Source organism: Catharus ustulatus, chromosome 25 (assembly GCF_009819885.2).
Source record: "Catharus ustulatus isolate bCatUst1 chromosome 25, bCatUst1.pri.v2, whole genome shotgun sequence".
Lineage (NCBI taxonomy): Eukaryota > Metazoa > Chordata > Aves > Passeriformes > Turdidae > Catharus > Catharus ustulatus.
The window spans coordinates 3,762,635-3,782,717 of NC_046245.1; the positions used below are offsets into that span (position 1 = coordinate 3,762,635).

The 20,083-nt window shown below is 48.2% G+C and overlaps 1 protein-coding gene across 1 annotated transcript in view; it reads right to left on the reverse strand.

Annotated features, from left to right (window-relative positions):
• Positions 1–367: 367 nt before the first annotated feature.
• ILRUN (inflammation and lipid regulator with UBA-like and NBR1-like domains) overlaps positions 368–20,083 on the reverse strand; it is a 28,711-nt gene continuing 8,995 nt past the window's right edge. Inside the window, exons 2-5 of the mRNA XM_033080026.1 lie at positions 17,166–17,320; positions 13,754–13,951; positions 11,254–11,582; positions 368–3,774 (exon numbers count right to left, since the gene is read on the reverse strand). Of these exons, the coding sequence (XP_032935917.1) occupies positions 3,739–3,774; positions 11,254–11,582; positions 13,754–13,951; positions 17,166–17,320 (718 nt within the window). The 3' untranslated portion in view covers positions 368–3,738. The remainder of the gene's footprint in view (positions 3,775–11,253; positions 11,583–13,753; positions 13,952–17,165; positions 17,321–20,083) is intronic.

Consider the following 20,083-nt stretch of genomic DNA (forward strand, 5'->3'; position numbering starts at 1 on the left):
CTGTGCCTCTCTTGTGGAGACTGCTGAGACCATCCCACTCTTCCTCAGGGGCTGTTATGGTGACCTGACCTTGTCACCAGGGTATCCGGAGTCCCCTCCCTCCCCCTCCTCACAACCACCCCCATGGCCTCTCCCCACCCAGGGGCTCGACAGGTGGTTTGATAAACTCAGCTTGCACTGGATTGGGTCTGCTTTCACAGCAATTTAGACTAAATTAGGGCTGGAGCTGGGTTTAAGATATTGTTACTGAGTATCTGGTGACATTCTGGGGATGGAGCAAACCAGGTGGCAGACTCAGAAGTTTTGCAGCTTCAATAAAACTCTCAACAGCTACAGAGCTTTTTTTTTTTTTTTTTTTTTTTTTTTCTGTGTTAATTTAATCATACAAATATTCATTTATACATTAAGGAAAAAGCTTCCTTTATTTTCACCCCCAATGTGCTATCATAAGACTTCTCCCAGACTCAGAGAGGCAACACACCATCCCGTGCTACACATGCACTGCCCCGGCGAGCACAGACAGGCTGGGAACCACCCACGCACTCACACACGGAAAAAATTAAACACAACAGAAACCCAGACGTGGGACAGCGTGCATTTCCCACCCACACCACTGCTCTCCAACTGCACGGCTCTGCCCCAGCTCCCAAGCCTTGGCAGGGTTCAATCCAGCACTCCTGAGTGTGGGCAGAAGATTCCCACTCTCTCACCCCTCCCATGGCACTGCCACTTCGGGGCCAGTCCCAGGGACATCCTGCTCCAGTTTGCCAAGGCTGGGAGGTGACACTGCTTGAGCTGTGTTAGTGACAGGGTCCAAGTGGCTCTTGCTAACCACAGAGACCCACTTAGAGACCATCAGAGATGCCCAACATTACCTTTTACCTCACAGACTGCAGTGTCATGAGGTCACCTGGGCAGAACTTTGCCAAACTCCTCTCAATCTCCTCATTAAAAGCTGGACACCTGAACCACGAGCAATCTGAGGGCCAGTTGCACCACAAAGCTCCAAGAAGTCAGGAGATAAAACCACCTTTGGCCTCAGTGAAAGAGTTTTTACTCAAGGAAAAACACAGAGAAAGAGCAACCCGTTTTAAACATCCTTCCAGTGCCACAGCAGGGGCCACAACCCTGGCCCCAAAGAGGCAGCGCTCTGTGGAGCGTCAGCTGCCTGGGCAGAGCAGGATGTGAGCAGCCAGAGCTGCAGATGTCAGAGCCCTGCCTTTCTTCACACCCTGGACCCTTGTCATCAGGACACCATGGACTGCAAACGTGTGTGTGCCTTCGGAGTGGGAAAGCACATGGCTACTTGGGGCACATGCAGGTTTTGATTCTTCAAGACAAGGGAAATAAATTCAGCCTTAGGAGGAGCACAGGAACACAAGTGTGGCAGCCAGGGGACACAGGAGGAGCAGAAGCCTGGACACAGGACACAGGAGCCTGGGAGCAGAAAGCCAGTGTGGGGGTATCCAGTGCAAGGGTCTCCCAGATGTCTCTGCTGACACCAGGCAAAGGTCACAGCACCAGCTCTAGCTCTCAGATTCAACCTTGATTTCTCCTCCCTTCCACTATGCAGCTGACACAAGGAGCTAATAAAGATAAGGAATCACCTCACCACTTGGACCAAGAGCTGTCTCCAGGGGTTCAGTGCCCTCAGAAGGGAGTAGCAGTGCTGCAGGTGTGATGTTCATTTCCTCAGTGGGGCTCGTGAGCCACCTGTGAGGAAAGGAGGGAGTGAGCAAAGATTCCACCTGCCCACACCACACCGTGGGGCTGCAAATCACCACCCACATCAATGCTCACAACTAATCCAAGGCAAAATGTTGTTACAGCACAAGAACCAAACCTTCCAAGGAGCAGCACTTTCAGCAGGTTCATTCCAACATTCCCCCAGGTGCAGGGCACAGCCAGGTGCTCACCAGACAGCAAGTGCAAGTGTCAGACTTCAAATGCTGTGGTGCCGCTTCTATTCAGCAGTTTCTGATCCTACACTTGTTTGTCCCAGCTAACAGATTTCTGAAGGGAGGTTTCAGCTAATGGTGATCTGTAACAACTGAACCTCTGAAATATAAACAAAATCCATCACCCAATCCTTCCTCTGTTAGACACAAGAACTCCCACTGGCCCCATGAGGTACATCCATGTGCATCCAGGTACCAGCTGCAACAAAAGATTCCCCCATTCAAAACCAGCCACAAAAACAAAAGCAGCCAAGAGCAGCAAGGGCAAAGCCATGCAGTGTGCAGCTCTGACACAGGGAAAAGCCTTCACTGGGAAGATCTGGAAGAAGGTAAAGGGAGCTTTGCATATTCCTGTATCTTTGGCAGATGGCTGTTCCAGCCTGGTTTGTTTGGGCAGGATGGTGCTGCCAGGCTCACTCCCCTCTGTTTGTGGGGACAGCACTCAGAATAAATTCAGCACAGTGCCTGAGACCAAGAAACATTCCCTCACACTGCACTTCCCAGTCCAGAAAGGGAGGAAAACAGGCTGGAGGAACAGCAGAGCCACCCAAATCTTTCACAATCCCTCCCCTGACATGAGCCCTGAGAGCCCACTCGGAGCCTCAGAGCAGCCCTGAGCCCAGAGGACAAAGGCAGAGGAAGAGGAGGTGACAGTGGGACCCAGCTGGTGGTGCCAACTCCTGCTCTGTGCTCCAGAACACATGGATCAGCCTCTAAGCTACACCTCAGAACAGGAAAAACAAATGCAAACTTATGCTCTGAAAGAGAGAGGGGACACTCCAAATGAAAAGAACAGGATGTCTGTGAAGCTTTGCAACTACTAGCAGGTGAATTACAGCTACAGAGATTCCCCTTGGCACACAGCTCCAGGCACAGCTACTGCACACGAGAGTGAACAAAAAGGGATTTTAAACTGCTAACCACACAGGACAGCTCAGGAACTTGAATAAATCAGTTTCTTATTAACATGGGTGTGTATTTGTGTACTTCATGTACAAGGGGGAAGGGAGATGAGCCCTCCATGTTATCCCAGAAGTCCCAGAGTCTCCCTCTCCAATTCTGATACCGAGACCTGTCCATAGCGTGGCTCCCAAGGACACGCAGGACAACTTAAGAGCAACACCCAAACCAAAAGGAAAAGAAGAAATAAAAGAATAAAAAGTTGGTAACTAAAATCAGCAGATGCTGTTAAAAACACAGTGCTGGGTGCAGACCCAACCTGGCATTAAAAATCCTGACAGAAGCAGTGCCTGCACAAGCCCCAGCGGGTGCTGAGCCAGTCCCGTTCGGCAGCAAACCAGGACGTTCTGGGAAAATGCACGCTGTCCCTTAGGAAAAAAAAACAACAACAAAAAAAAAGAACAAGAAACAAACAGAAATTAAACATTTGCTCAAACTACAACCGCTCTGTAGGCAAAATATTCTTTTTTTAAAGATGGCTTTTAAATTTTCATTTTTAAACTTCTTTTTAAGCTACCTAATTACGTGTGAAGATGATTTCTAAAAACCCATAGTGTTGGTGTCTCTTCTTCCTCATAGCATTTACACCACTCTGAAATCCAGCAGTCACACATGCATACTCAGGTTTTGGATTTTCCTCTGGAAACAGCTAGTCTTAAGTTACTGGGCTTTTGTTTTTTTCTTCTTTTCCAGAACACGGAGGCAGAGAAGGGGGGTCCACGCTGTGTCTGTCTGCCACATGAATCCCCCTCCCTTCCCCCAAAAGTCAGCTTTTTCTTAAATTCTCCTCTTGTCGATACCCGTTTTGTGTTTTTGTGTTTTAAGACTGTCCGAAGTGATAAGGACCGTGGAAACCCTGAAAGAAAGTTGGAGACATAATCAATTTTCAACAGGCAAGAAACAAAGTGCTCAGTGCTCAGCTCCAAAGAATGCCCAGCCCAGCCCAAGGCTTCCCACCAACCCCACTGTGGCTCCAAGGACACTCCTAAACCACACATTCTCTGGTTGGTTTCCCCAGAGAGGGCACTTACCTCTGTCAGATGTTTTTCAGGCCAAAATAACTTGTGTTTTCTACACCTGAATTCCCCATAGATGCTACAACACCTGCAGGTCCAGTCCCTGCAGCCACCACAGTATTTCCCAGAGATATGGGGCTGTAACTGGGTAAGAGGCTATGCCAGAAAAAACCCCAAGAAAAAAACCATCTGTGTTCCCACAAATGCCATGTGTACCTTCTCAAGGTGACAACACCCATTTGCTTCCAGTGAAATCAACCAGAGCTTTTACCAAAACCCCCAAAATGCTTCTTACAGAATCCATTTCCCTCCTTTACATCCTGAAGTGAGTCACCTAAATGTCAGATCTAGTCACAGGTCTCAAATTAACAGGAACTTCTTTTGTAACTTCTATTGTTCAGATCAGTTATCCGTGGTTTCATCAGGAAGCAGAAGAAAGACCAACAGGCAGCAAGGGATGCCCAGCTCACAGGGAGATGAAGTTTGTCAGTGATGAGGATACAACATCCACACAACCCCAGACACACACTGAGGTCAGGAGGGAGATGAGGGAGAAAAACTTCTCGCATCTCATGGCAGAGTTGGAAGACCATTATGCAAATGCTTCTAAACACAGTCCAGCTCTTCCCAGCACACTCTGGGTAAGGCAGTGGGAGCCCAAACCATTCCTGTTTTGGCTGAACAGGAAGCTCCAACCTCAGTTTTCACCACTCTGCCTTCAACAGGGCAAATTTCCTAGGAAATATCACTTTCTGTGTGTTCTGCAACTTTAAAATCCCTTTACTGCAGGAGCCAGGGCTGTGGAGCCACAAGCAGGAACACAGATTGTGTAAAGAATCAACGTCACTGGCAAACCCCAGGCTGGAGAGCTCTGCTGCAGATCTGACTAGAGAGGAAGTGCCATGAACAGTCTATAATCTTGCCACAGCTGCAGAGAAAAAGTTCATTCTAGGGGATAGAATCAGGTGGTAAATACAAGCAAATGGCAAAATGAAGCAGCTCTCAGCAGCTCTCAGAATCCAACCAAGAGGAGGATCAGCAGACAATTAACCAGGACATCTCCTGAACTGTGTGGGAAGTATGAAAGACTGGGAACGTGGAAATTGCTGTTTGCAGACAGAAATACACGCAAGTGATGGAAAAACAAACATGCTTCTACCCCAGGGATATGCTGCAGTGCCAGTTTAAAGCTTTTCAAAAGAGAACAGCCAGCAGACTCCAGCATGACAGTTCACCTGAAGAAGGAGATGCTCCCATCAAAATCCAGAGACTGAGAAATCCAACATTTCCAAAAATACACTCACTGACACAGGGCAAAGGGGAGAAGCAGGGGAGAAACATTAAGATGGTATGAGCAGGTGCACAGAGAAAGAACACAGAGGAAAAGCAATGTATAAACAGGATCCCAAGCAGTCTCACCTCACAGGGATTAAGCTATTGAACTTAGCACTCTGCAGAAGGAAAACAGGATTTGCTGCTGATTACCTGTACAGACACATTTGCCAGAATTTGCTTCATCTTTGAGCTCCCTGCACACAAGGCTTTGTTTGAGGCACTGCCTGGTGAGCTCAGGAGGGGTTTAACCATCCCCTGCTCCTCTGCTGTGAGTACCCTGTGAGTCCCTTACCCTGTGTCACCTCACAGAGGATGCTAAAGGCAAAACCACTTTGCTTGCTTTAATTTGGGGGTTCCAAGCATCCCTGTGTGGTGTAAGGAACAGCCAGTCACCCTCAGTCTGACATCAGAGCAGCTCATTTGTGCTTTTGGATGCAGAGACCCTGTGAAGTCACCGTGAGCTGGATTGCAGGGAAACCCTCCGGACCTCCACATACTGGTTTCTGGAGCACCTAATTTAAAGCTACACAATTATGTAAACTGTGTCAGTTAAAGCCAGAATTTAGCTGAGCACAAGAGATTCCCCACATGCACCACCTGCCACCCTGCACTGAACACCTGACACCCTGAACGAGCTCCCCTGGCACTGCCAGAGCAGTCCCACAATCCATGACCATGGTCAGCTCCTCCTGACCCCGGGAATGTCACCATGGAGAATCCCCAAACCTTTCCTTTTGGAACTGCCACTCTTCACAGCATTTCACCTACCCGAGGTTCATTTACTGGACATGAGAACTTGGTAAATTTGAACCCCATTTGTATCTTTAAGCTGAGTGAGAGCTGCTTTAGTGCAGATCCTGTGCAGGTGACTCCACTTCCCCTGTCCCACGACATTTATCACCAAGCACAACGTAAGGGCTTGATATCAGAAAACTTCAGTTACTGCTGAAATGCAAATACCAAACCCCTGTATGACATTTTCAAGCCTAATTATCCCCTCTATGCAACATTTTACATCACATGTATGCAAAAATAATTCTGCAGACAATTGCAGTTTTTTCAAGTTGTTGCAATGGAAGGATTATTCCCACTATTTTTGGTGCATTCCCATCTATCCTCCAAGTGGGATCACTGTCTGCATGAAAAGCTCAGCTGCAGCTTTGCAAATTCACTTTCAGCTCTTCCAGAATATTCCCCAGAAGTAACTGCTCACTTGCTGGTGGGGAGCACTGGCTCTTCACACAGACCTGTGTGTGGCAACACAGGACTGTAATTTTCCAAGCCAAGACTCTGCATGACAACTACTGGTATAAATTAACATTTGACTCGTGTTTCTAGAAGGGAAGTGAGATGTTTTGTGAAGTGAAAACCCTTTGTGAATACTGAGCTCTGTAAACCGAGGTACCTGTGCTGGGAACAAAGCGAGGATTAAGTGAATCTTTCATAAACCATCACACACAGGCTTTCAGACAGCTCTTTATTTCACCTCTGTGACTGAGTCACCACCAATGCAGGTACACTTGCAGGGACAGGAGGTGGATGCACAGCTGCACAGCAATACAGGAGTCTCCCAGTGGACACTGACAGTGGCCCCAGCCCACGCTGCTGGTCCCCATCCCCTCAGGCCGCTCCTACCCCGCGCTGCTCCAACCTCGCTTACGTAAACTGAGCACAAACAGAGAACAAAGCATCCAGCACTTGTGTTTTATTCCATGCATGCTGAGCAAACATGGCGTGGCTGGGAGACCACCAGGAAGTTCAGGACCTTCTGGGAGCAGGCACTGGCAGGGCTGGTTCAGGTGCCTGTGGGTGAGGAGGTGGCAGGGCTCAGGTACCTGAGTTCCTATGCACAACTCCCTGATGTGCTGCAGGGCCAGAATAAACAACAGGCAACTCTGCTGGGCTGCAAGGGAGCAAAGCTGGGCTAAAATCAGATTATCTGACACTTCCCACAGTCTGGAAGGACATGGATGAGCTGACATGCAGCACCCAAACCACTGATCCCTCACTAGAGAGACAAAGCAGCTCATGCCAGCCCAGCCCAGGCTGCAGTGCCATGGGAGCTCCAAGTCCAACGTTCCCCCGCTGTGTCTAAAGGGATGTAACCTCATGGTGACCAGCCCAGTGTGAAGCCCAGACATCAGGATGGAAGGAGCTTCTCTCCTCCTCCATGGATGCAAACATTTTTGGGGCATCATCCTCATGCATAAAGACAGTTTGATGCCCAGTTTCCAGTAAAAGTATTTCTGTTTAAAGTTCACATGGGTACTCCAAAAATCTGCAAATTGGAGACCCTGCTTTGGGAGAAGCGTGGCTCTAGAAGCAGCAGCAACATTTAAGCTCAGAGAGTGGAAGCCAGTTAAAGGCTCCAAGGACACAGGGTTAGTTTGCCCTTATGTACAGAAAGCTGCCAAGTAGCTCAGCTCCACACAGAACAGAGGGAGATGGGCAGCATAAACACAGCAGGATAAAAAAGGAGTTCAGATTTTAAAGCTGTGAACTCCAAATATGTTTCTATTTCACTGGGCTTTGAAGAGCAGCACAAGCAATGACCAGGACAGCCAGGCATCCCCCATTTGCTTTGGTGGGGATGATGCCAAGTGTCCTGCCTGGGCAAATCTTTGCAGAATCACAACCTCCAGGTGCTGTTTTCTGCATGACAGAGAGAAGTGATTCCTCAATTCATCTGGGCAGCAGGTTTAGATACAGATCTATGGATTTTATACAGAGATGTTAAGTACAATCTAAGTGTCAGGATATGGCTATTCATTTCTGATCTTCCCAGACATGGAAACCTGGACATTTCTTTCCCCAGTGAAGCAAATAAACTGCAATTCCCAGGCACTGTAAGACTGGATCTTGGGGTTTTAATGGAAAAGCCAGTCACAAGAGAGCAGCAGTGACTGTGCAGGGTTGCTATGAGACAGGAGTAAATAGGAGGAAGCTGTGTCAACCTCAGATCTCTGGAGAACCCAGAGAAAGCAACTGCCAAAGAATAAAGGATCCGTGCACGGAGATTTCTGGGCATCCTATCCTGCACTTAGGCACATCTTTACATCTAAGAACATGCAAAAACTCCACTGGGAACAGATTTAACAACAACATGCTTCAAGCAAAGCCCTGACAAGGCCTGGCCTGCAGCCTCCCTGCAGTGTGTGTGGAAGGTGGGCAGGGGGCCCTAGGCAGGTGGGTGCCACAGCAGGAATAAAGGGCACACAGCTTGTTCCAACCATGCCACAGGTTTCATCTTACCCACTCACAGGGAATTCTGTGTCTGGTTTTGTTTGTTTTTTCCTAGGACACCCAAACCACACACTCTGCTGCTGTATAGAAGCATTTTGAATGTTTCCAGGTGTGAAATGCTGCTGTACTTGTCCAACCCAGCAGCAGATGGCACGTCAGCATCATCACAATCCTGACTCCAGTGGGGAGTTCCAGAGGACAAGTCACACCTGCTCAGAGCTCCAGAGGGAGAACTAATTCCAACAAGGTCTAGCAGCTTTGAGGATGTTTTACACCTGCAGATGCCAGAAACTGCTCGTTTTATCTCAAAGATTTCATGGTCTCATGCACTGCCTGTCTGGGTGTCCCCAATGTCTGTCAGCAGAGGAAGCCTCCACAGTGGTCTGAGAAATATTTAAGGGCTTATTTTACTTCTTAATACAGGGCACAGGCTCTTCTCAATACTTTAACTAGACCTGAACCATCTCCTCTGCTCACCAAATGGACTGTCAAACACGACTGGGGATTTCCTCCCTCTCCAGGTACATGAGACAAAAATATCAGAGGTCCTGCCCAAGATAAATAACATCCAGGCATCTTGGGAGTCTGTGCCACTGCCTAACCAACCTCTATTGCTCTTTTGTCTGCTCTAGAACCTGAAATAAAGCCTTTCACATCAATATTCAATCACAGGGCAGCAACTCCCAGTGCAGTAGTTTTCCTTTTCCTCTGCAGCAGCAGAGTACACGTCAGATCCCCTGGGGATGTGGAGAAGATGGGCCAGGTACAGCTTTTCCCAGGTACTGGAGCTCCATCTGTTCTCAGGAAATTCAACACTCCTGGCATCACCTCTACTAACCCCTTTTCTGCTCCAGCAGCATCCCCAGCTGGGGATACCATGCACACAAAGGGAAACAAACAAACAAAACTGCATCTTTTTTTGCCCAGAGGCCTGGCCAAGGAATGGGGGGAATGTTCACCCGGTCATTTTAAACCAGACCAGGTGGCTGGGATGTCCAACTCCCTCAAGCTTGTTTACTACAGAACCACTATTGTACCAATATGAATACTGGGCCTGTAGCAGAAAACTTCTTGCTCTGAGCAGGATGGGCAAGGATGGAACACAACTCAGATCTTCAGACCTACCAGAACATCCTCCAAGGGATAAAATCGTTGTCTTAGTATGTTACAAACAAAAAGAACTGCAATAGAGAGAAAAACCACCCAAAAATCAAGTAGCTTTTCCATATCCCCCACCCCAAACCAAAAAAGGACCATAAAGTTGTCCCTTCTGAAGCCAGCAAACAAAATGTCTGCTTTAATCTCAGATAATCCACCTCAAATCCACCCAAGAATATTCTGTAAATACAAAAAGAAACAATCTCAAAACAAAACAACCAAGAAAAAGGGGAGGAAAGATGACCTGCCCTATGTTTAGGGTTAGATTAAAACTGCTGCTGTTTCCTCAGAGCACAGAGCTCTGGCTTACCAGCTAAAGCAGCTCACTTCAACCTAGTGACAGCTCTCAGGTGATGCTTCACTCTCCTGTTGGCTTCTCTCCCACAGCAGCTGCTCCTTGCCATGGGCTCTCTGGTTCCTCACACCCATGTTCTTTGCAGCCAGCCCCAGCCCAGCCCCTTGGGGAGCACCACAACCCCACCATGCAGCCACCAAAGCAGCAACTTTCAGCACTGCCACTTCAGTGGGGTTTCAGTGACAGGTCATCATTCCCCAAGCCATCCACTCCACTGTTGTGAGCAGAGCCTGGCAGCAGGAGCCAGCCCAGAGATGGTGTTTGGGAGCACTAAGGGGGGCAGTCAGGCTCACCCCACATGTGCCAGCCATAAAAAATGCACAGCCCTGGGGTAAAGGTCACTAAAACAAGATCCACTGGCACAGGACAGGCAGGTCATCCAGGGAGCAACTAAAGTGCTGTAGGTGAACTAACAGTAGGGCTTTATTAAGTCATTCAGCAACCAAGTGTTATTGTCCTACACAGCCTGCTCAAAGTACAGTAAAGCATTTTTAAAGGATTTAAAAAATCAAACTAGTTTGACATACGACAGTACACACCTACACATACTGCTGCATTAACAGGTGGATTCTGAATTGTAAATAATCCTGCAATTCATTTTTCACACACAAGCAAATAAAAACAGTCAAAATATCACTCAGACTCATATAGCATCCACCAAGCAAGCTTTTGAGAGAGATTTAAAGTAAAGATAATTTAAAAATCACCTACAATTATGAACAAGACAAGGACACAGACAGGAGCAGTCCTTTGATTGACTGTTCCTGCAGGCAGCTTCTGGGATCAAATGGTGAGCTCTGTAGTCTCCCCACACCAGCTAAAAAGAAGTTATCTGGATAATCTGAAGTTTGAGGGTGTGGTTATTTGTTCTCTGTTCAAAATTATGTTCAAACTCAGGACACATCTAGAGAGATATTTTGACTTATTTGCACACGCAACCGGAGCAGGCTCCAGCCACTTGCAGTTACAGCACCCAAACAAGATTATATAAATTTTAAGAAGGACTTGAAGCAAAAACAAAAAGGTGGATCTGGTAGAGTCTATCAGAGGCAAAAAATATTTTAATATAACATGAGGAGTTGGCAGAGTCAGACAGTCAAATTCAGAACCTTCCTTAGCAGGTCTGGCAGAAGCAGAAGGAAAGGGCTTTGCAGTTTGGAAGGAAGAGCAATTACACACCTGCCAGGCTCCTCCCCTACCCGTTCTCCTGCTCGCCCAGGGCACCTACCTTACTGTACGTCACTACCGACAAGTTGTTCGAGTGACTGCTGGGGGAGAGATTTACAGAGTTTTGTGACAGTCCATTCTGATCTTGTTCGATTTGGTCAGGAGCAGGCCCCCATGTGTTTTTGCTGATTGTGCCTAGCTCGGAACCCCCAGGGTCTTTTAGGTTGTTTTCATCTGGTTGCCTGTTCTTCTGTGGAGAGGCGAATGGGTTAAAGTTTCCTTCTACCTTGCGATGCGGCTGCGTGTTGAACTCTGTTTCAAAGGATGACAGCTGCTGTGTGACACCCAGAAGTCCTCCAACTTCCACGCTGAGGATCACCCAGATGACATCTGTGGAAAGATACACATTTGGGTTGTCATTAGATGGGAATTTACGAAGAAGGGTTAGAAGGAGCAAATGGATTCCATCCTTTGCACTATCAAGAAAAAGATTTACTGCTTAAAGTGCATTTTTACAAAGCCTCAGCAGTACTGGTTCCAGTGCCCTGAGTTTAACAGGGCTGGGATCAGCAGTTTGAATTTTAGGAGCCCATTGAGGACAGTGGGATTTGACCTTGGGGGCACACGACTTGCTTAGGGAACTCCACACCCTACCAGGGCCAGGACCCCCAGTACACACCACTCACCCCCTTACTGAGAACTGTACAAACACCCCCACTGACCCCTGCATTCACACACCACTGATTCTTGTACAAACATCCCCACTGACTGCACTGCATAACCACCAGTGACCACCCTGAACACACACCCACCCCACTGACCCCATTGTACACCCCACTGATCCCACTGCACACACCCACCCCACTGACCCCACTGTACACACCCAAACACCCCCCACTGACCTCACTGCACACATCCACACACCCTCCACTGACCCCACTGCATAACCACCACTGACCACCCTGAACACACACCCACCCCACTGACCCCACTGTACACACCCACCCCACTGACCCCATTGTACACATTGTACACCCCACCGATCCCACTGTACACACCCACCCCACTGACCCCTCTGTCCATACCCACTCCCACCAGTGATCCCCCTGCACACATTCACTCCCACCAGTGATCTCCCTGCACACACTCACCCCCACCAGTGACCCCACTGCATACACCCACACCACTGATCCCACTGTCCATACCCACTCCCACCAGTGATCTCCCTGCACACACCCACACCCACCCCACTGACCCCATTGTACACACCCACACCCACTCCAGACCCCACTGCACACACCCACACGCACCCCACTGTACACACCCACCCCACTGACCCCACTGTACATATCCATCCCCACCAGTGACCCCCCTGCACACACTCACTCCCACCAGTGACCCCCCTGCACACACTCACCCCAACCAGTGATGTCCCTGCACACACTCACCCCACTGTCCATACCCACTCCCACCAGTGATGTCCCCACCCCATACGTGCCCCCCACAAATGACGGCTCTGGAGCGGCCCCGCAGCGCCCTCTGCCGCTCCCTCGCGGCCTTGCGGCCCCGGACCGCCCCGGGCTGGTAGCACCGGGCCCCGCCCCAAACCGGGACCAATGTCCGAGCCCCGGGAACGCCGGGCCAGACCTGGGGACAGCTGCCAGCAAAGCCACCAGCTCGGCTGCAGGGCAAGAGTCCCCCGGACTCAGAGTCTGGAGGCCAAAGGGGTTCAATCTTTAGGTCGTGTGCTTGTAAAAGTGCCAAATTCTGGCAATGCAGGGACATCTCCCATTGTCTGGGACTGGGAACCGTCTGGAAACCCTGGGGAACCCTCAGCTTTGTGAGCACACGGGACCAGCAACACAAACTGGACAGGCTGTCCCACCTGCATGGGGATATCCCTGCCCATCCCTCAGGGACACACAGTGTCCCCTCTGGACACTGAGGAGCTGCATGGTAGTGCCAGCACTGCCAGCAGCCCCCTCCTTCTGGCACTGGTATTTTTGCCTCCATGTGCCAAAACCTCTCACTCAAACCCTGAAGCTTGGGATACTCCCAGCTGCCAACAGAGATACAAAGATGTTCTCAGTGTAAACTAAAGCTGGCAGAAAAGGGAGGGAAGGCTGCCCTGAAGGCAGATGTTTGAGGTCCAGGCTGAAACACCAGGCAAAATAGCCAAATTTATTCTTTAATCAGAGAAATAGCCCACAGGGGATGCACTAAATCACTGCATTAAACCCTGGGCACTAACTTCTCACATGATGTTTTCACTATTATTTTATGCTCATGTGCAGTTCACAATGTTAAGCAATGGAAAACTGGAAAAAATCTCAACAAGGACTGACTGGGAGTCTCTGCAAGAGCTGTGCACATCCCTTTGTTTTCCAGAGTTTTATGTAATCTGTAATTTGTTCCAGTGCTTAGAAAACACTGACCAAGACAACAAAGCAGCTCCCTTGATGTTTTCCTCCACTCTGTGTTCTATATTTAGGCCTGGGGCTGGCAGACCTGCTCCATTTTGGGCCCATGGTGTCCCTGCTGTCCCCTGTGGGGCTGCTCACCTCCGTAGTAGAGTCCCGTGGCAGTGCACATCCGCCACTGTCCCTGATACATTCCGGCGGTGCTGGGGCTGCACATCTGCACGCTGACATCAGCCATCTCCTGCGGCTCCAGGGACCTCACCATCACCATGTTCACGTGGCCAAACTGGTCTCCACCGACATACTTCAGGCAAACCCCTGGGGGCCACGCCTCCGTCCCTGGGATTAGACAGGAGAGGGAATTACTGACAGTGCACCAGGAAAAGCTTTGTCTGTTTGTGTAAGACTGGGTGAAACATGCTTGTTAAAACAGTTGGGCAATTGTTGCATGGTCAAAGGAAACCAAGATACACAAGACACAGCAGCAGTGGATGCTAAGGAAGCCTGGTTTTTAGAGCAAGGTTTTAGAGCCTGTTTTTTTTTTAACTGGTGCATTTAGGGACTAGCAGAACAATTCCTATTTGAATAATCTCTATGTCTTTGTTACTCAAAATAAAAAAATCTCAAAGTCACAGTGTTACCAGCTTAAAAAAAAAAAAAAAAAAAAAGAAAAAGAAAGAACTTAACCTATACACACCTCCCCTTTCCTAGGGCCAGAGGCAGAGACAAGGGCAGGGCTGTGTTGTGTGCCCCCACTTCTTCTCTCTATGAAGCTCCTGAACCATGCCACATCAAATACCTGTTATTTATACAAAGTGTTGGCAACATGTCCTTTCAGGGATTCATTTCTTCCTAAGCCTGCTAGGAGTCTCAAAAGGAACTCATAGTTTGGGGTGTAAGTGAAGTGCCAGCACTATTTCCTAAATGGATTTATTTCTCTCCTTGTACCAACCCTTTTCTCAGGCTTGTGCAAAGGTGGGAAGGGCTGTGAACACACGATTTATCTGTGGAGATCCATGTTTAGACTGCAGACACTGGGACTGACAGCGTGACCTGGCAATCAAAGAGACAGAAAACAGCTCCTGCACGCAGCCACTGCTGCCAAAGATAACAAGTGCTGGGGCAGACAGAAAGAAAAACGCGCTTCTGAGCCTCATGAAAAATCAGTTTAGCACAATTTTCTTTTGCTCCTTCCTCAGTCACATCACATGACTAAGCCAAGGACTGAGAACACCTCCTGCTCAGCTGAGGCTGACGGAAATGGCTACAAGAAAGCTGAACCACCACGAAGCTTGGAACTGCTCCGTCTGGTCTGAGGCGAGCGTGCTGGAGGCTGCTCTGACCTCACGTTACCTCAAGGAGCATCCTTTGCAACAGCTTGCCTGCTAATTTAATCCCTGTGGATACTCCAGTGAAGACACAGCAAGGACTGGTTTTCTTGTCAAGTCCTTATTTGTGGAATTCACAGCCTCGCAGGGAGAGCAGGATGTGCACGAGTGCAGCTGGTGTTCAGTGTGGGGGATGTTCCAGTACAGCTGGAAAGGTGCTGAGAGAGCAGGGCTCTGAAAGAGGAGCTGGGTGTCTGGCTGACCTCAGCCTGGGGCGTGGGGCACTTGAGCATGAAGCCTCATCTGCAGAGGTTGGCAGCCCAGCAACATGGTTTAGTTTAAATTATTTATGTGATTTTTATCAGGTTTAATGGCTTTAGGCTTGCAAGGTGCCTAGAACGCTGCAACTGATAAGCCTCATAAAATGAAATTATGATTATGTCATTCTATTTCAGTACACTCATCTCTCAGGAGATGATAAATTGCAGAGAGTGTCCTGCAGAGCCAGCAGCAGCTGGGGGCAGAATGGGGAGAGGAAGCCAGTCTGTTAAATCCTGCTGCCCTTTCAGCAATGGTTCTACTATACAAAATGCTCTTTTGGCAGACAAGGCAGCACCATCCTGCAGGTACCAGAGCAGGGCATTGTTTTTTACTGACACATATGAGAACCTGACTGAACTGAGCTCACAGCTCACATGCCTCAAACTGACAATTTCTGAGCTCTGCCTGTCACACTCATCAGACCTGAAACGCTCCAGTGACACATGCCTCAGGTATTTTGTGTTCTAGAACTGAAGTCATGTAATCAAGGACTCCTGTAGAGCTGTTAAAAACCTTGGCACTGCTTCAGTTATCTGCCTAACAAGTAGATATTATCTGGAAACACTGCAGCCCTTTGATACTATACCTTAATTAAACCAAAGAATGGTTTTCAAATGCTGCAGTCCTCCTCACACTGCACAGTCATAAGCAGCAGTGAAGCTGCACTTCACTAACCCTCAGCAGGGTGGTTGTACCAAGCTCTGGCCTCCAGCACCACTGTCAGGGCATGGGTGGATGGTCTGAAAAGCCAGGTTCAAACCACACAGAAGCCAAAACAAGTTGCCCTCATCAGGAAATCCTAAGTCAAGAGGAGCTCCTGTCCTTCATTTTAGAAGGCCCAAGATTTCAGAAGGTGAAACATTCCAAGAACAATGAAACATCCCCTGAACTGGGATGCTAAATTAAGGCTGAATTTGCATCCAGGAAATGGCACATCAGAGGAATAAGGAAGGGAGGAGTCAGAAGGGCCCAAGATAGAGGTATAGTCATAACACACAGATTGAGGTACTAAGGGCAGAGTAACAAGACCTATTACACTTACTAGATTTGGAAGAGCTGTATTAGGGACAGTTATAAAAAATTTGCCAGTCAACTTTTCACAGTACTGGAGTTCAAGCAAGTTCCACATGTAACTCTTCCATTGTACTTTCAAACAAAAGGAGGCAGAAAAAGCACACTGAAACATTAAATCCTTCTTCTAGAACACATTCTCTATGTTCTTAAATATCCCCCCTGAGATTTTTAGTGTGGGTATTCAGTCCAAGTACTGCAGCAGAAATACTGAGACCTGAACCTGACTTGTGATGACTCCCAACATCACACCTCAGTGTGGGATTATTCTCCCTCACACAAGTACAAGCAGGTCAATTAAATTCAGACACACTGTTCTAAATGTTCATGCAACATCCTGTCACTGCACTGCTTGAGGACAAGGGATTCCTTCATATCCATGGATCTCGTTTTCCTCTCTGACTGCATCCCACCAGATCAAGCATTGGGAATGCACTTTGCCCAGCCTCACTTCCTGGATCCCAGTCACTGCTTTGACTTATTTCAAACTGGAATGTGGTCTCTCCAGCCCTGTATCCTCTCAGAATGTGAAAAGGCAATTCTGCCTCAAGTTGACCTGCCACATGACCCTTGTATAACTGCCTCATTTGTCTACAAGTTTCCTAGAGTTTGTGTGCTGGCACGAGGAACAAGACTGGTGACCTGACCAAGCTGCACATCCCCCCACAAAATATTTGTACCAACCCAAGAAAGGGAACTTGCACAGGCTGGCAGCACCTCAGGGTGGCTCCAGCCCATGTGAGTGCACATGAGCTTCCTGCCTCAAGCCAGCATCCCTCCCTTGGGATCCCAGCACCTGCTGTGTGGGGCTTGCTGCAGTCCAAAGGCCTCACCTGTATTCTGTATCCTCCATGTTTTTGTAAACTGGGTATCAGGAGGGATGGACTCTCCTTCACCTATGGTGACATCTTCCACAAACGACATGGAAGGGACATTGATATTTGGACTCTCAAAATCATAGTAGGCTCCAATGGCAGCTTGTAGATTCCTGGAAAGGAAAAAAGCACGTTACAAACTGAAGTACAGGAAGGTCAGGCCCTTTGAAAAGGTCATATGTCATCCTAAACAGTTCAGCAAAAATATCCAGACTGTAATAACTCTACTGCTCATGTGTTTTTTAAAAGTTTTTATCTCTACTGCACGTGGATTTTCCAAGATAACAGAGATCAAAATACAGCACTTTTTCTTGCCAGAGACACTGGTTTAGATCACTCTTCTACTCTGCTTCTATTTTCCCTGGAAATCTTGGAATTTACAAGTCTTTATGAAACTTGAACAGTTCAGAAGACACTGAGAAGAGCTTTGCCACAGGAGGCAAACACTGGGCAGTTTCTTCACACCAGCCTCGTTACCTCAGCTAATTTCAAAAGGCCCAACCAAAACTCTGTTTTATTTTGGCACACAAAAGGAGCACAAGAGGAACAAAACACAGAGAGCACTCTTCTGATAACTCTCAGGGTCAAAGGGCACCAGAAACTACAGACAATGACTCCAGCCTTGCTGTTTTTGAAGCACACCACCAGGTACAAACTGTTTATTCATCAATAAAGTGCCTGCTCAGCTCTGGGTAGTCACAACCTGCAGGAACTTACAAACCACCTGAGTCAAAAGTTCTCACTGAATAAAGATAAATGACAGTGCAAGTCTGTGATATATTAAGGACATTGAGAAAGCCACAATGCTATTGATTCCTGAGCCATGGTGTAGCTACAGCTCATGATAATTAATGTGAGAAGAGGAACAGTCAGGCAGGAAGAGGATTCATGAGCCTTAGCTCAGTTCCACGATATACTATTAAGTCATTACGTAAGTGTTTGGCAAGTCATGTAATTCCTCTGTTTATACATGTCTGAGAGGTTATGGCCCTGATTTACATGTTGTGAGTGGGTGCTGTGAGAATGGAGATGAGTAAAATCTCCCCAAACACAATGGGCATAACAACTGCTTCTTTTTATTCATGATTGCAGAAATCTGTGCTGCTTTTTTGAGCAGGATAGGAAAAAAAAAACCAAAACCAGGATTTCAGGAACTGGGAACCACCACCTAAAGCCAAAGCCCTGCAGAAGCTGCTCTGTGTGGGCACAGTGATATTGAGGGGCTGGGTAGTGGTGGGGTGTCATGTGTCTGAGTCAGGGAGCCAAGGTGAAAGCAAGAGAAACATTTGCAGCGTGACCCTGAGCAAGAGCAAACACAGGGCTTTGTGGGGCTGCTTGCCAGCTGGAAAGAGGCTTGAAACAGTGAGTAAAGAAACTGCCTCCTGTTCAATTCCTACAGTGTTCATGGCAAAAAATATTCAAATCAGACATTCTGGATAAAATCTTAACTGCATGGCAGCAGTGTCTCTTTCTCCTCACAGAAAACTCAGGGGACTCAAAGTGCAGCAGCAAAATGGGGGCAACAGGGGGTAGAGCCACACTGAGGGCCCAAAGAGCCCCATCAGTTTTGCAATCCATCCATCACAGCACCAGCAGCCAGCAGATAATCGCTGTGTGAGTCACAGGAGCTCCTGATACTCTGCTAAGGAGGCACGGGAGGAATGTCCTGCACAACATGGCCACGGGGATCGATCAGCAATTCAGCAAGCCCAGCCTCACAGCCAGACCTTTGCCACCCGTGCCGAGTGCACTTTGCTCCAACACAGGAGCCACCGGGTCCCAGGCTGTGGCCAGAACGCTGAATTCCAGAGCAGAAACCATTATTCAGCCTGAGGCGTTTTCTGCTTAGGAGTGTCAGGGCTCTATTTAATCCCGCCAGCTCAGTCAAATGCTGCAGGAAGGGGCCATGTCACATTAGCCAGTAAACAGAGACAAATGCTCAGTTTTACGTCACCAACCGCCTGTTGCTTATACACTGCACAAGATTTACATAACTCACACCAGGGCTGTGCCAAGAGACTCCTGCTCGCTCACCCAGCTAACACCATGAGCTGAAGCTTAGCTTGCACTAGGATTTCTTCCTGTAGTACAGCAATCCAAGGCAAAAGGTATTGTAGGAGATACAAAACACAGTAAGGCAGCTCTTTCTCTTCCTAATCCACTACTACATAACTACATTTTCAGATGGACTACAACATCTTGTGAGTGATGGTTCTGGAATCAGTGGTGCTGATATTTTATTGACACTGAGAGAAAAAAATAAAAGCTCTGAGGGGCAGATTTCTACTGCAACTCTTTGTGAGGCAGCCTGGCTGTGTTTGTTTGCTGGGCTGCAAACAGGCTTCAGAAGGTAGTGGGCTATTTGTGCACACAGGCCTGGGGCCAGCACTCCCATCCCGGGGTCATATTTCAGTGCACTTTGCCATTGGGAAACAACAACACTCCTCTGCAGCATCGAGTTAAAAACTAACTAAAGAACAAGGCATGCTGGAAACAGATTTGCCCCATTTGTGATGAAATATTCCCAAACCCACCTCTCCACTCCCACCATATGATCTGTGTGATGGGGGATGTCTGAAGTGAGCCCTTCTATATATTTCAATGCCTCTTGGACTTTACAGTAGAAAACCAAGAAGAAGCTTCCAGAAATTGAAGAGAAATTCACAGTGGCAAAAGCCAAAGTCAGGATGACAAAGCAAATCTGCCTTGAGTCCATGTTCTTTGACACAGACAACCCCAGGAGATAGGGACGGAGCGGCGGCGGCGCTCTGTGCCAGAGGCACCCCCAGCTCACACCTCGCTCCTGTTCTCAGCTCACACAACCACGGGCTCTGTCCCACCCCTCCCTCACCCCAAAACCCCCAAGATCAGCTGGA